This window comes from Gnatocerus cornutus, chromosome 1 (assembly GCF_029298725.1).
Source record: "Gnatocerus cornutus isolate USDA-ARS CGAHR chromosome 1, icGnaCorn1.1, whole genome shotgun sequence".
Classification (NCBI taxonomy): Eukaryota; Metazoa; Arthropoda; class Insecta; order Coleoptera; family Tenebrionidae; genus Gnatocerus; species Gnatocerus cornutus.
Window position 1 is genome coordinate 8,161,339 of NC_142233.1, and position 15,393 is coordinate 8,176,731.

The 15,393-nt window shown below is 34.0% G+C and overlaps 1 protein-coding gene across 1 annotated transcript; it reads right to left on the bottom strand.

Annotated features, from left to right (window-relative positions):
• Positions 1 to 11,102: 11,102 nt before the first annotated feature.
• Positions 11,103 to 13,993, bottom strand: LOC148180184 (zinc finger MYM-type protein 1-like). The gene is made up of 5 exons (XM_088032911.1): positions 13,983 to 13,993; positions 13,916 to 13,946; positions 13,676 to 13,872; positions 13,554 to 13,613; positions 11,103 to 13,479 (listed from the first exon to the last, which is right to left on the bottom strand). The coding sequence occupies exons 1-5, from the start codon at positions 13,991 to 13,993 to the stop codon at positions 11,103 to 11,105; spliced, it is 2,676 nt and encodes an 891-aa protein (XP_087889037.1).
• Between the last annotated feature and the right edge of the window lie 1,400 nt (positions 13,994 to 15,393).

Below are 15,393 nucleotides of genomic sequence, written 5' to 3' on the forward strand. Positions count from 1 at the left end.
AGAATTTGAAAATTGGTAACTATGGACACATACCATCATCTATTGGTCAGATGAACATTAGACTCTCGTTGCCTAGGAAATTGGGATGGCCTTTTACTCCATTTCTCGAATAAGCTTTCGGGATTGGTTGTTAACTTTTTATCAGTTCTTGAATACTATTAAACTTAGTCAATTTTTCTTTTGAAATTTACCATCTGTATTGCTGTTGGCACCCTCTCTTGCTCTATGGGGCGCGAGTTCTGGGACACCCTGTATAGTGATTAATAAAACAGATACCTCTTCTTTAATATCCGACATGCGAAGATCGCACATTTCATACCCCCGGCAAGCCCCAAATATGCCACAAATAGGGACAACCTGAAATTCGAAATATTACTGTCAACATTTTGTTCAATATTTCATATGAATAAATTTGAATATAAAAGTAGAAAAGAACAGATTTTTTTCAACGTCAAGTGCGCTGCTCAGCACTATTCGACGACAGTTATTGAATCCATAATTGTTATCTTTATACCATGTTTTTAGAGATTGGCCTTTCTTCCACTAAGGCACAGATTTAGAATAAAAATAATTGTAACAACAATTTAAACTTTTTTTCTATAGTAGCTTTTAAAGTGTGCTTTATTTCTCAAAAAATGAAAGGCTAACTTGCGTTTTAACATCAAGAGTAGATAAAGTGCTACTTTAACATCAAGGGTAGATAAAGTGTTTTAAATTTTATTTATTTAATTTTTACATTAATTTAAAGTAATGGTAACATTAATGGTACAATTCTCGTTTCCTCAGACGTTTAATATTTTTGAAATAGAACTTGCATTCATGATTTCGTCGTGGGTTATCTCTACAGATGACGAAGTGGTGTCTGAATTTGTGACTAAATCTTCGCAAAGAATCTGATTCGAAACTGCAATTTTTCTTCTATGTAGTTTTCTGCTACCGAGGATTTCTATCCGCCTATTCTTTTACCGGTGATGAGATCATCACCCTTGTTGGCTGACATCATAGCGGCCGAGCGGCGAAATGCTTCAGTCCACAGAATAGGTTAATACAGAACGCCAACTTACTACTAAATTGACGGTTTTTATAGAGCGCCATCATGCATAATTTCCATGAACTAAATATGAAAAAAAAGTATAAAACCTCACTCGGATTCGAACCTACGACCCAACTTCTCTCATGAAACATGCATTAGTAATCTTTGGAATTAATCCTTGCGCTAAACGACTTCTTGATAAAAAAGGGTTATATACTCTTACATCAAGATTACAAAACCGCTTTATGTCATTGGCGCTTTGTAATTTTTCTGTCTCGATAAGAAAATCCACAGCGCCATCTGGCATAATCGTTGTAAATTAGATACTACGTTAAAATTAAAAAACTCAAGTCCGAATCTCGTTGTATTCCATTTTTTTTAGATTGTGCCTTTAAAAACGTCTTGCACAATTTTTGTATACAATTTTATTGATAATATTAAATACGGGGTGATTATTTGGGGGTTGAAGATGGGAAAACAATTGCTGGCAGATTTACGGCCAATTATCTGACTGCAGGGCTACACTCGGCCTAGCAGTGTATTTTCTGCATTGTGAGTTGGTTTCTCCTAGTAATAAAACAAGACGAACCGATCCTACGCTGGTAATGGTAAATAAATAAAACAAACTTTTTTCAAATGGTTTATATTTATAGAAACAATAAATTAATAACAATTAAAATACATATTTTTCTAGCTCTTATTGATTCGCAGCAAAATAAGAACTTTTACTGGTATCTAAAATATATAACAAATGGATTATGGATTAAATTACTTGTTTGGACATATTTTTACCCTTGGTTCTTTATGCGTCTAATCAAAATTGGATTATGCAGACTTAAGTCCCACTTACTAACAGAAACTTAACTTAATAAATTAACAATGTTTGTACCAAAATAGGGAAGGTGACTTGAGGTAAGACCGAACGAGGCTAGTTGCTGCCACATGCTGACAGTAACAGAGTTGTAGAAGGGTGTCCATTTGAAATTATCTTTGGCAGTTATCCTCTCAACTGCTATTCTCTACTGTAAAGTTCTTTGCGTCAGATTTAATATTTTGTTGTTTTTCTGTTGCGAAAATAAATTCGAACTTGCCCCATGTAGTAGTTTTAAAAGTCTAATGTGGACCAAGTTTGAATTTGCACCGATTTTTTTAATAAAAACTTTCAATTTCAATTTAGAATCCAATGTAAGAACAATGTATGGGTAGTTTAATTCATTCCCTTTGGATTGGAATTTATATTAATGGGTACACTATATTAGTAACTTAAATAATAACCTTTGTACATATCAAAGATATCATTACTTAAATTTAGTTAAAATTGATTCATAATAATTGTTTTATTCAATAGAGACTGAGAATTCTCAACTAGTCTAAATTACATTTGATCTTACCCCAATTCACCTTAATACGTTATTACAAATCATAGTTTACAAAAATATATTAAAATTAACTTAAACTTAGCAACTTCTATGAGCTATTTAACCTTAAAGAACTGATTTCTTTATGATGTGGTACTTAGTTTCTTAGAAAACCTAAAATCGTTTGCTTTTTATCTAATGAGGACTATTTTTCTCTGTCTTAAAGAAGATGTAATAATAGTATATTAAAACACCGAGTTTCATAAGGCAAATTTTATGGCACGAATCCAAGTGGATGATGAGTGCCTTAATGACCTTATGAACGAGGTGTTTATACTATTTTTCCTAATTTGTTCTAGTAACAGCTATTTTCGCTGTTTCCTCAAAAACATTATTAAACTCATTTTTCACAAAAATTGGAGATAGACCCTTATGCTTCTCAGATACCGAAATAACTAATGACAGTAAAGTATCACCATCACAGCTAAAATTTGTACCCGTTGTATTGACAATTATTGTTACATAATACCTTCCTCTGTTTAGATAAAAATTATGTTGACATTATTGAAAAATTTAAAATCAGTGAATCCTATATTGTCTGGTTAACCGGATGGGTGAAAATGTCTACACCAATCGATTTCATAATTAAAAGTATTATTAGCTATTCAAAGCTATAATAAACTATGTGGAGAATAAAAACTTTCAACTTCCTGAGAACCAAATAATTTATAAAGGAATACTCATCTTTAATTTTTCAATAATACCGTTTAAACTTCAATAAAAATTTTTTCAAAGCCAAATTAAAAATTTACACTGCATGCACCTGTTTCCATTTATTACAATTACTGTTTATTAAAAGAATAGCATGTTCTTTAACGAGCATGTAATGAAGGCTATTATTACAAGGATGAAAACATTACAACACGAGCGAAGCGAGTGTCGTAATTCATCCGAGTGTAATAATAGCGCATTACATGCGAGTAAAAGACATTATTTTATTTACGACCAAACAAAATTTTATAACTTTAGCTTCAAAATGTGGTTTAAAAATATTTTAACAACGCCAGTCAAGTTTCCAAGTTTGAGTGAAACCTAGAGGTTCCAAGTTTCAAACCTCTTAAAAACCAAGTGTTTTTCAACCAGTAATAATCTGTATCGGTGCACTAATAACTGGTATCGATGTAATCTTGAATATTACTTCACATGCAGCAATAAGATTTTTCGTTAATTACTAAAATTTGTAGATAGAATCTAATCATTACTTTAGGGGTCGTAGATAAACATATTTATATAAATTTATTCTTGCGTGAAACAGCCTACAACTGCTTTCAGTGCCAATACTCCTCTGAGGCTAGTTAAAAACACTTGTTTCTACTTGCAACATATTAATTATAAATTTATAAAAAAATTAAAAACTTACACCAAATAATGTCCACACTTATTGTATCAAAAGAACGGATTTTAATTTTGTTTATTATAATTAAGACGTGTTTGGGATTAGAACACTGTCTAAATCTAATATACACAATTAAAAAAGTGGTTCTTCTTCTTCAATAAGATGTGAAAATCAGGTGGAAACAGAATCATAATAAATGAAAAAATCTACGCGAAAATATCATATATACCGTCGTTTTCAAAATTATTTTCGAAAACGGCGATATATATGATACATTTCTTTTTCCAAAGGATCTGGATTTACAGGTAAAGTGGATTTACCACCAGCTAGCTTATTCAAATCTTTTATATATTTAAAAATGTAAATTTTTAAAAACATAAAAAAGAGTTGCTTTTTCAACGCTTCGCTATGGTCACAAACCTGTAAATCGAAATCAATTGCTTCACGTAGATGGCTGATCAGCCTGTCAGAAATATGATGATGATAAAGGGCGGATGGTATAAAAATTTTGAGACTATGATAAATTTTGACGAAAACTTTAATAACATTTACATTCATATATTTCAACCGCCGTTTATCATCATCATATTCCCTCGCCTCCACTAACCGATGATGAAGCAGATCCGGCTCTCCATAATGTTTCAGGTTAGATAGGCAGATTTCACATCCATACTTCTCGGGAAAGATGTTATGAATAAGAAATCCACCTATATAACCTAAAACATTAACGTCTAATAAGTCTTCTGCTTCTTCAACAATTTGTGGAGGGTACCATTGATCCCTTCCAGATTGCCTTTGACTTTGAAACCCAGTTTGCTGCAAATAGTGTCTAACTGTGATTTGGACGATATCATCGTCTTCCTCACAATTAGAGCCGCGAGAATGATAGCTCCGGAAATTCTTAATTAACAATGTCTTATAAAAGGGAATAAATAAATTGCAAGAAGGATTTGTATTTCGCACTCCACATTGTCTTATCTGACCAAAGAAATTTTCTAAAGGATCTTGGTTAAAAGCCCGAGCCGGAAAAGCTTTTATGCCAAGATTATTTAGAATTTCTTTGATCTGAATAAAACCATCTAGAGTACGAATCCATCCATCTAAAACCGGAGGTCGGGTCTTGTCACCAGGTTTGGATTTCACAAACACCATCTCAGAAAATATTCTTTTCCCTTCTATCCAACATGCTAAATGAGAAGAATTACCAGATACCATTCTTCGCAAAGGTTTACAACCACCTGTTTCAAAGCCGCCATTGACACTATCAAAAATATTATCTAAAAATTCAATGAGGCTAGCAGTCTGGTCAGAATCATATGATATTTCTTTGCCACCAAAAGCATACATATAAGCAGCCACCGTTCTGCTGAACACTTGAGCACATAGAGAAACTTTCATTTTTTTTATAGAAGAGGGCCGAACGTGATCATTTGAAAGTTTCGGTAGGCACTTCAAGCGACGTCCCTGGTCTACATCGTATAGCTCTATCACATGAGACCATTTTGCCTCAAACAATTCGCCATTCTTCTTAAATTTCAAATTTTTTGTTAATAAATTGTTTCTAATGCTCTTTAAAAGATGAGGAGGATCGAATAATGGTATGACCTTATGGCCATTAATCATGATTACATTATTCAATCGCCCTTCATTCCTGAAAGTGGCAGCTTGTTCAAGTTGCTGCCTTATTAAGTTATCTCTACTTTGTTTAAGAAGAATGTCGATCGCTTTGACATTGGTCGTTCCTTGGTCACAGATAGAAGCTATAATATGTAGACCGGCATCAGTGGCTGCTTCCACGATAGCTTTGAAGTAGCGAACTATTGTTTCCGCTTTCATGGTGGATTTGCAAAATGCAAATGCAACAGGTTGCTTCCAGTTTTTAACAATTCCCCGCAACATGAAAACGATAACATGGTCCGCTACTTCTTTACCGCGTGTTAAACCATCATCTACAAAACCTATCACAGAATCTAAATGAGGCAAATAATCCAAATGAGGTTGAATGGCCATTTCATCAAAAATTAAATTACAAAATTTGTAATTCTTCCCCTTCTTTTGGACTATTTGCTTCAAGACTGCAAAGATAGGTTTTGAGATGCCTGGTTCGACCGGTATTTTATTGAGGACAGCCTTCAAGGTGCTAACAGTAGGCAGTGTAAATAACTTGGACAGAAGATTATACGTTTTTGGGCCATTTTTCCAAAGAACAATGGCATCTGCCTTGTCTTGAAACGTAAATCTTCTGCCACAAGGTTTCCGCTGTAAATTTCTAATTTGGCTCTCAAAAAACCTTTGTTGAAACGGTGTCATTCTTTCTAACGCCTTACGAAATTTTTCGTCCGCAACCAATTTGGCGGCAGCTTTAACATTATTCTTGGAGCGCTTCAGTCTTTGGACCCGGTTTTCCAATGTTCTTACCATTTGGACCAGTCTGCCGACTACCGGAGTAGCCAAAGAGCTCTTACTAATTTTTAAGCGCTTCAAGATGTTTTCTGTGTGCAATAAATATTTTAAAATTGACTTTGAACAATAAAAATTTACCTTTCCGCTTGGTGAACCGCCGTATTTCACCAAACTGGCTGGGACCTGCTTGTTCCGGTAACGCTGTAATTGAGAATATATTAATAGTAGTAAATAATTCATATCATAAGTATTGTTTAAAAACCTATCTCAATGAAAAAACGTCACACTTATGCTAATAATAATAGTTGATGTTCTATATTATTTCTTTTTTCTTGACACCAAATACAGAATGAAAAAATATGCAAAGGAGAAGATCATGCATATTAAAGATAATTAGGGTATTCATTTACAAATCATATATCATATAAAACATCAATCAACCATTCAATCAATTTACCTAAATTGATGTAGGAATGTATTGGATTCCCCCTTTTACGATAGGTTTGCTGTCAACAAAAAAATACAAGACAGTATATTCCCATACATTGGATATAAAAGGTTTTACATTTTATGTAAAATAGCAAAAAATGTAAAGTAAAAATTAAATTTATAAGTGATAACTACCTGGTGGTAAAGCAGCCGCTATTTCCACATGATTGGTCTCCATATTGGTTTCCGCTGGAACACAAGGACAATTAGACAATCTGTACAAATACTGACTTTATTCTACTCACAACTCAGAAAAGGCACCCTATCTTCTGTTTCTTCAAAAACAGCTGCTTCTTGTTCGATTACAACTACATTTAAAACAAACTATAATAATAATTACTCTTATTATTATCTTACATTTTTCAGGAGTTCTCCTTACTCGTGGAGATTCTTTACTATTTCCAAAAAACAAAAAATTTTCTCTCGGAGGACTTCTTAAAAATAACTCATGTTCAGATTCTGAAGAACCAACCTCATCAGATGCAGGTTCGTTGTACTCAAGACTCATATCTAAATTACGTTATATAAACGATGCTTTTAAAATCAATTAATATTTACCTTGTAACGAGATGGGCTGTGGCACAGCCGTAGGGGTTAATCTATTTAACTCCAGAACAAAATCTTCGGGGGAAAAATGTTTCAAACAAACACGACCCCTCCGAAAAATTTGCTCTGGAGTTAAAGTGAGATATTTTGGATTACCGGCTACCTCCACCCAATTTCTGAATCGCTCATAATCCCTTTGAGGATTTGGAAATTGGAATAGAGGCCTTGCACGGTTTCCGCACCCGGCAAAACAACAATAACAGGTCGTAGATGTGCCTCTCTAAAAAAAAAAAATCAGCGCGAATTTAAATTCTTAAATATTTTTCCTTACCTTCGACATTGAAAATGCAGATATATTTTTTATTAAAGAAAACGTTAAATAAATTCGAAAAGCGAAGAACCAACAATAAACAGCAACACCAACGATAAACAGCAACACCAACGATAAACAGCAACACCAATGATAAATAGCAACACCAACGATAAACCAAACGAGCGAAGAAGATACTTTCAACAAGGCGAGTAATTTCAAATTATTTCAAACAACCGCCAAAATTTGACGGGATTAAACGACCAGAATAATAGTAGTTGGCGGCAATTTTAGATGACTGCGATTTGAATATTTATGTGGCGCTACCTACACGACGATTTTTGGAACTGTTCAAGTTGTGGACCAAGGTCATATATGAAGCTTGCGCCGCGTGCTTCAGTCTGACACTTTTTCTGTCTGTAGTTGACGAAGAATTTGTGAGGAACGTTTTTAGGACGCAAACTTGAATATTTTCGTACGATTTCCAAAAAACTAACTCCACATTCTTTATCGGTTACACAAAACGATCGATCTTTCTTGGTTTTAGTGTCAATAAGTGAAACAATAATTACTGACTGTCGATCCTCAATGTTGGAAACTTGTAACTTGTACAATTCATCTGATCTGCAAGCCCCGTGCAAAGCCATTACAGCAACAACCTAAGTTAAAACCCAATTTTACATTTTATCCTATCCAATAAATCTACTACCTTTGCTAATAAATAGTCATCATCTGACGCATCTACCAAAAATTTAATATTCTCATTTGGCTCAAAGATCTTGGATTTCACTTTGCTTCTTTAGTAGTGAAATTAGTTTGCAATATCTGAAAGTTATTATGACATTACGTTGACACTATTTTAAAAACATCTTACCTTGAAATGTCGCAGTTTTCATTTACCAACAATGTGCTTTTTAGCATTGAGTAATAACACCATAAACTTGGAGGTTTGACTTTTTTAGACTTTTGAGAAAAATGTGCAAGGAGCACTTTCTCGTTGACACCACTGATACTTTTTTCTACTTCTCCATTTTTGAAAAGTGTTGTTTAATTACAGCAGTTGCAGCTTCTTTCTCTACGTCTGCTGGAAGTTCTAATATTCGATCTCGCACATGGTAGTTTTCGGGATTTTTGAAAATGAAAAATTTGTTTACAGCAACAGTTCCATAACAACCCACATTGGGTATTATGATACATTTTTTCTTTAAAAGCTGCTATAGAAAAAAATAGTGTATTATACACGACGATAAAGGATCTTTAACCATCTCGTGAAGTTAATCCACTCGTGGCTGCGCCACTCGTGTATTAACTATCTTCACTCGATGGTTAAAGTGGTCCTTTATCGTCTTGTATAATAAATAACTATAACAAAAAACTGTGTTATAATTACAATTAATCGATAATTTTATCTATTTTGAATGAAAATATCTCAATCGCATCTTTTTTGTTGCAAACATCTGCTCGTGTCTAACCTGTCTATTTTACTTGAAAGAGCACCTCTCCTGTTTAAAAGGTATTTATTTTTACTAGGTCCAGAGAGGAGTATTTTAAACCCTTTTTGATTAATTTTGTTTAAAATATGTATGGCAACACGAGGCGATAACATTTTTTAATGTTAATGTATAACTTTATTGATACACTCTGTTTCACGAACTTATCCCGATCTCTCATAAAAGCGTTCACAGCAAGAAATGAAGTACGTTTATGGTTTTATCTCTTTCTATCCGATAACTGAAGCTAAAGCAAACCAAGAACGTATAGCATTAAGATTGTGTTTCTCTCTGTTCTTTTCCAATTTAAGAAGTAAAGAGAGACGGAAGCTCTCAAATATGCCGAGTGTTACATCAGCTCTCAGGGTGCAACTAGGAATGCAAACACCGACAACAATAGGACATAAAAATTACTCTAAGAAAACATAAAAAAATTTACCTCCATGTAAGTTCACTAGAGTACCTGAGGGATTAGTACCGGTAAAATAATATTTGACAGCGTACTGTCAAACAATAGCTTTCATCTTCAATTTTACAATTGTCAAAATGACTTCGAAAATAGTAACCCTCCTACCATCTACATATAAATTTTTGACATAGATCACCAGTGGCGTAACTATACCGTTTGAGGCCCGTGGCAAATTCATCGGATGGGGCCCTCCCTCCCTCAATATAAAGAAGCTCAACCTGTGAGCTCAACTAATGACAGTATTTTTTATTTGGTAATAAATCACTACGTGAAATAGGTACAGCCACGAACGCGAAATCTTAGACGTCATTTTTCTGACGTTTCAAAAATTTTAGTGTAGTCTATGCATTACTGTCATTATTATTACTGACGTTTAAAACACCAAAGTATTGACAAGTTGTCAATTATCATGACTGAAGTATTTAAAGTCGATAAAATTAGAATAATGTCTTTAGTATCAAGCGGTATTTTAATTAAAAAATTAATGCTGTCAAAATTGACAATATTTTATTTATATCTTCGTCGTGTCTGAAGGATAACATGAACATGTTTAATGGTTGTTTAGTCCCATATTTCAATTTTGGAGTTGCATCCAATAATTTATATCTTCTCTTTTGTAGATTTTCTATTATTTCTTCTCTTCTACACGAGTAATGCAGATTTTTAACTATGACTTTTATAGGCCTTTCTTGTTTGTTTTCATAAGTATGCCACGAGTATCCTCTCTCCTTAAGCATACTAACTACTAATCTGTAACCATCGCTGTCAGTCAAATTTATCTTGATGTTTTCGTTATTAATTATTTTGATTAGAAAACTAATTTGTGTATTTTCTAGCATTTTATGTAATTCACCGAAGTCTTTGACGCCATCTACTACGATAGGTGGTGGCATCTTAGCTTTTTTAGTTTTAGCTTCCATTTCTGGAACATTTCCTGGACTTTGTGGTGGGGTTAAGCTAGTATCCATTTTTCGTTTTTTGCTGCTCTTCTTGCTTTTTGCTCGTATCCACTGAGTTTCTCTCGCCAATTCTTCTTCATCTGTGGCATATTCAGTATTTATTTCAGAATTTTGGGTTGAGGTCGTTTGTTGTTTTTTTGAGTTAATTAGATTCAACTCTTTTTGTAGTGTACCTAGTTGCTGTTGCAGGTTGACTATTGTTCGATTTAGCAACTTGATGGTTTCGACCTGCTCCATCCATGCATTTTGATAATTTATTTCACTATCGGCTCTCACCTGATTTCCCTGAATAAAGACCTGGTTTTGATGAGATAACAGCAATTCTCCCGGTGTTGGCGGTCCCTGCAGAGATTGCTGCTGTTGCATCATGTTGTTTGTAATTGTGGCTCGTACATCGCACATAGCGTATTTATCACTCTTTTTGTTATTGAAGTTATCGCGGTTCGATTTCTTGTCTCGACTCTCGGCACAAAACACGTCCGAACGCTTCGACATTCAAGACCGAACTTATTTTAGACCGAAAATTGACAATGCAAAAAATTAAGGTTAGAAATTGTAAGTGAGGTTTTACACCATGCGACAGTTAGATGACATTAATAATAATTGAACTAAAAATTACAATTTTTGTCTTAGAATTAAATTTAAGTAATTAAAATTCTCTTTTTCTGGCTTTTTGTTCTGCAAAAGTGTTAATTACATCATCGAAGTTCAAATTCCGGGCCATGGAATGTTCAATGGATAAAATAGCTAACCTGCTTAACCTTTTCTGTCCCATAGAATTTCTTAGATAAGTTTTTATTAACATTAGTTTTGAAATTGATCGCTCGGCACTAGCTGTAGTTACAGGAATAAATAGCAAAAATGCAGTGCAAACTTCAGGAAAACTTGAAGAAATAAAATTATTTTTTATAATTAATAACTCAGCCACTTCTCTTATAGAAGATGACGTTTCCATGTCGGGCCGAAAAGCGGATCGAAAACTTATAATTTCTTTTGCAAACGAGATCGATATATCTTTTTTATACAGATTAACAAATATTAAAGCTTTTTCTAATAATTCATTATCATTTAAATTTTGCAAAGTGGCAGGTTGCAAGACACTGAAATTAGAAACAACTTCATTGATTCCAAGGAAACGCGATCTCAATTGATTAGTGATTATATCTAATACTCGATAAAATATGTTTATTTTAAAGAAGCTTTCAGGATCTTGGAGACGTTCATCCTCACAAATTTCATCAAAATGACGTTTCACTTTTTTCTGACGAGTTTTAGAAAATTCCGGGTTTATAGACCACTTTACGGCAATACTGTTTGCTTGCATTTTCAAATCTTCAAATTCATTTCGATACTTTTCAAGGTCTTCCAGACAGACTTGCAATAGCTTTGAGGTAATTGAAAGATCGATGTTCTTAGATTGAAGTGCTTTAGAAGCCGCGTCGATGGTCTGTAAAATTTCACAATGGAAAACCAGTAGCACAATAAAGTTGTAGTTTTCTAGCTTCTTCTTCAGTAAAATTGCTTCATTTCTCTCATCTGCTTTGGAATTTAATAAAATAGTTTCTGTTAGCGCTTTTTGAACGTCAATAAACCGAACTTTTAAAGCAAAAATGGCATCGAAACGGCCTGCCCATCTAGTTGGATTTAAGGTTTTTAATGTTACTGGATTTGAGGATACCCCAGTCTCTCTTTCGTTGTTAGATATAAAGCTTGATAGTATATTCCATCTTTTTATACTATGCCCAAAAAAATTATAAATTTGTTGCACAGTTTCAAAAAATGTTTGCATTTCTATAACCTCCTTTATTGCATCATTAACAACCAAATTTAAATTATGAGCAGCACAATGAACATTTGGCTCGATATCTCTTATGAGTTTTTGAACTCCACCATAAGTGCCTTTCATGTTATTAGCTCCATCATACCCTTGTCCACGACACTTATGCAAAGAAATACTTTTGTCACTTATGGATTTGATTATCTGCTTGGATATTGCTGAGGCAGTTTGATCCTTAACCTCATGAAATCCCAAAAATGACTCTTTAACTACGAGCGCCTTTGGAGTTCCATTCTCATCTTTCTCGATGACACAGTAACGGTAAAGTTCACACAATTGATCTGTTTTGGCAATATCTTGAGTAGTATCAAATATAATGGAGTAAAATGGTGCGCTTAAAATTTCATTTACCAGAGCTTTCTCCACTTTTTGAACCAGAACAGCTATCAGCTCATTTTGTATTTTTGGACTTAGGTATTTTATCTGGTCCTTTGGTTTGTTTAACAACTCTTGTAAAATAGGATCGTATTTGGCTAATATCTCGACAATACTCAAAAAATTTCCTTTTGGGCTGAAATCGTTGCTGTATGCCTTTTCTCTGTGCCCGCGAAAAGCTAAATTACACGTTGAAAGTGTCAAAGTAACATCAAGGAGTCTGGTGAGTACTTGGCGCCAAAAAGATTTTTCTTGCTTAATAATGGACTTTTGCTCTTCATCTATAGTTCCATTCAACTGCCACTGTTGATATACGGAACATGAACGCAAATGACCTTTCGATGTCTCATGTCTTTCTATGGCTTCAACAATATGTTTCCAATCGTTGTAGCCTTCAATCCAAACATATTGTACATTTTTAGTTTTAGATGCCCTATTTGCGAATAACCAACATGCTTCACAGTATGCCTTTTGAAGTAACAGAGAATAAGACAGCCATGTACGTTCTAATTTTACGCGAGATTTAGAAACAGTGTAATAATATTTATCCAAGAAAGATCTATTGTTAGTGTCTCTTAAAAAAGGACCTTTAGGTTTACAGTGTCCGTTTTCAATCACAAATCGTTTTACTTGATCATTGACTTCCTTAAAGTTACCCTTATCAGTAACATATGACATAGATTTTAATTTTTCCATATCAAAAAATGATTCACTTTGAGTTTTGCTCGTACTTGGTTGTGGTTGCTCTGGATCTAAATAGTCACTGTTATCGGGCACTGCAATATCGCCACTGATGATCACGTTATTTTCAGCCCTGCCATCGCTCTGTTCAGTTGATTCTTCGTCAATAAAATCTTTATTCTTAAAATACTGACTTATTTTGGGTACCTTTTTTTTTCTTCAGACTCCTTCTTTCGCATTCGTTTTTTGCTTCCACTCAGATACTTTCTGGAATCACACCGTAAAAAGTTTATAATAATGTTTTATTAATTGAAAAACTGATTGCTAACAGATGCCAAAAAGCGGCCATAAAAAACGTGTCCCGATTGTTCAACCGTGTATGTATTGTTAAAGAGTTAACACCAATAATTTGTAAAAATTTTAAATTATTAAATGAACAATAAACAAAAGCAGTTTTAGTGGTTCTGGTAACAATTGTCACAATAGTGATTTGTGATTTTAAATACACGATGAGAATCATTACTTTCTTATTATTATTTTAAATATTTATATAATCTCTTATCTCAAACTTTATTATCGATGATGTAAATGATTACTATTCTTCAACTATGTTAAAGATTAGAATAAAATTCTTACCCAATAGACATATTGTAACCGATTTTCACAATTAACTCATTAAATTTGCTAATTCATACAGTTTGGGGAATTGGCACCCGATGCATGGAATAAAATTTAATAGAAAGTGGGGGACACCGAGCGAGAAAGAGATTCTTGCATTCTTTCATTCTCACACACATCAAGAAACATGAATTTTTGGTGAGTCCAAGACCGATTAATGGACAAATAGATGAGCGCAACAAAGAAAACAATAATTGCTATTGGAGCGAGGAAGATAAAAATAATTTACCCCCATCAGCGCGAATGCATGCGTCGTGGCATTGTTTTATGATTTTTGGTAAGACGAGGTGTTAACATGATTGCTCCTTTGGTAATTCTTCGCTGTTACAGAGATTTGGTTGTTCAAATGCAAAATGCAACAATTTTATTTTTTTATGAGTAATGATAGACATTGTCTTTCTCAATGAATTTGAGTTATAAATTTCGAGAACTTTGTCGCTAAGATGCGTTGAGGGGAGTAATACCACTCACTGACACTACTCCTCTCCCACTTCTTATTAAAATTGTTCCCATTCATCGGGTATCAATTCCCCAAACTGTATAAATGGGAACGATTTTAATAGAAAGTGGAACAGGAGTAGAGTCAATGGGTGGTTTCCTCCCCTCAACGCATCTTTGCGACAAAGTTCTCGAAAATTTCAACTCAAATTCAATGAGAAAGACAATGCCTATCATTACTACCTAATAAAAAAAATAAAATCGTTGCATGTTGCATTCGAACGACTAAATCCCCCAATAGCGAAGAATTACCAAAGGAGCATTCATATTAACACCTCTTTTTGCCAAAAACAATAAAACAATGTCAACAATGGGGGTAAATTATTTTTATCTTGCTCGCTCCAATAGCAATTATTGTTTTCTTTATTGCGCTCATCTATTTGTCCATTAATCAGTATTGGACTCGCTAAAAATTCATGTTTCTTGATGTCTGTGAGAATGAAAGAATGCAATCTCCTTCTCGCTCATTGTCTCCCACTTTCTTTTTAATTCAATTCCATGATGCATCGGGTGCTAATTCCCCAAACTGTAGGTGTCCAATTCTCCAAACTGTATGTATACTTTTACAAGACATAAAACGGGGATTCCCCGAATATAAACAGTAGCCCGCGCCACAACGGTAGCTTGCTTACAAAACATAAGCCGGAGATTTCCCGAGTATCAGTATTACCAAGGTCAGCCTCACAAGTCTTTTAGCAAAAATATGAATAACTTAGTATTTCTCTCAACTAAAGCTATGCAATGAAGTAGGTAACTTAAATAAATTGAAGGTAAAAGAAATAAATGTTACTAAATGTAATAATAAGTATTTGGATCTTCTTGTGCTCACGACTCTCTCCGACCAGGGGGCCCTTACCGGCTCGGGGCCCGT

Excerpts from the sequence above, each read along its gene's own strand:
- LOC148180184 (XM_088032911.1), bottom strand. Across the intron at positions 13,873-13,915 it reads TTTACATCATCGATAATAAA|AAAGTAATGATTCTCATCGT; the intron begins GTTTGAGATAAG and ends AATAATAATAAG. Across the intron at positions 13,614-13,675 it reads ATGGCCGCTTTTTGGCATCT|AAAGTATCTGAGTGGAAGCA; the intron begins GTTAGCAATCAG and ends GTGTGATTCCAG.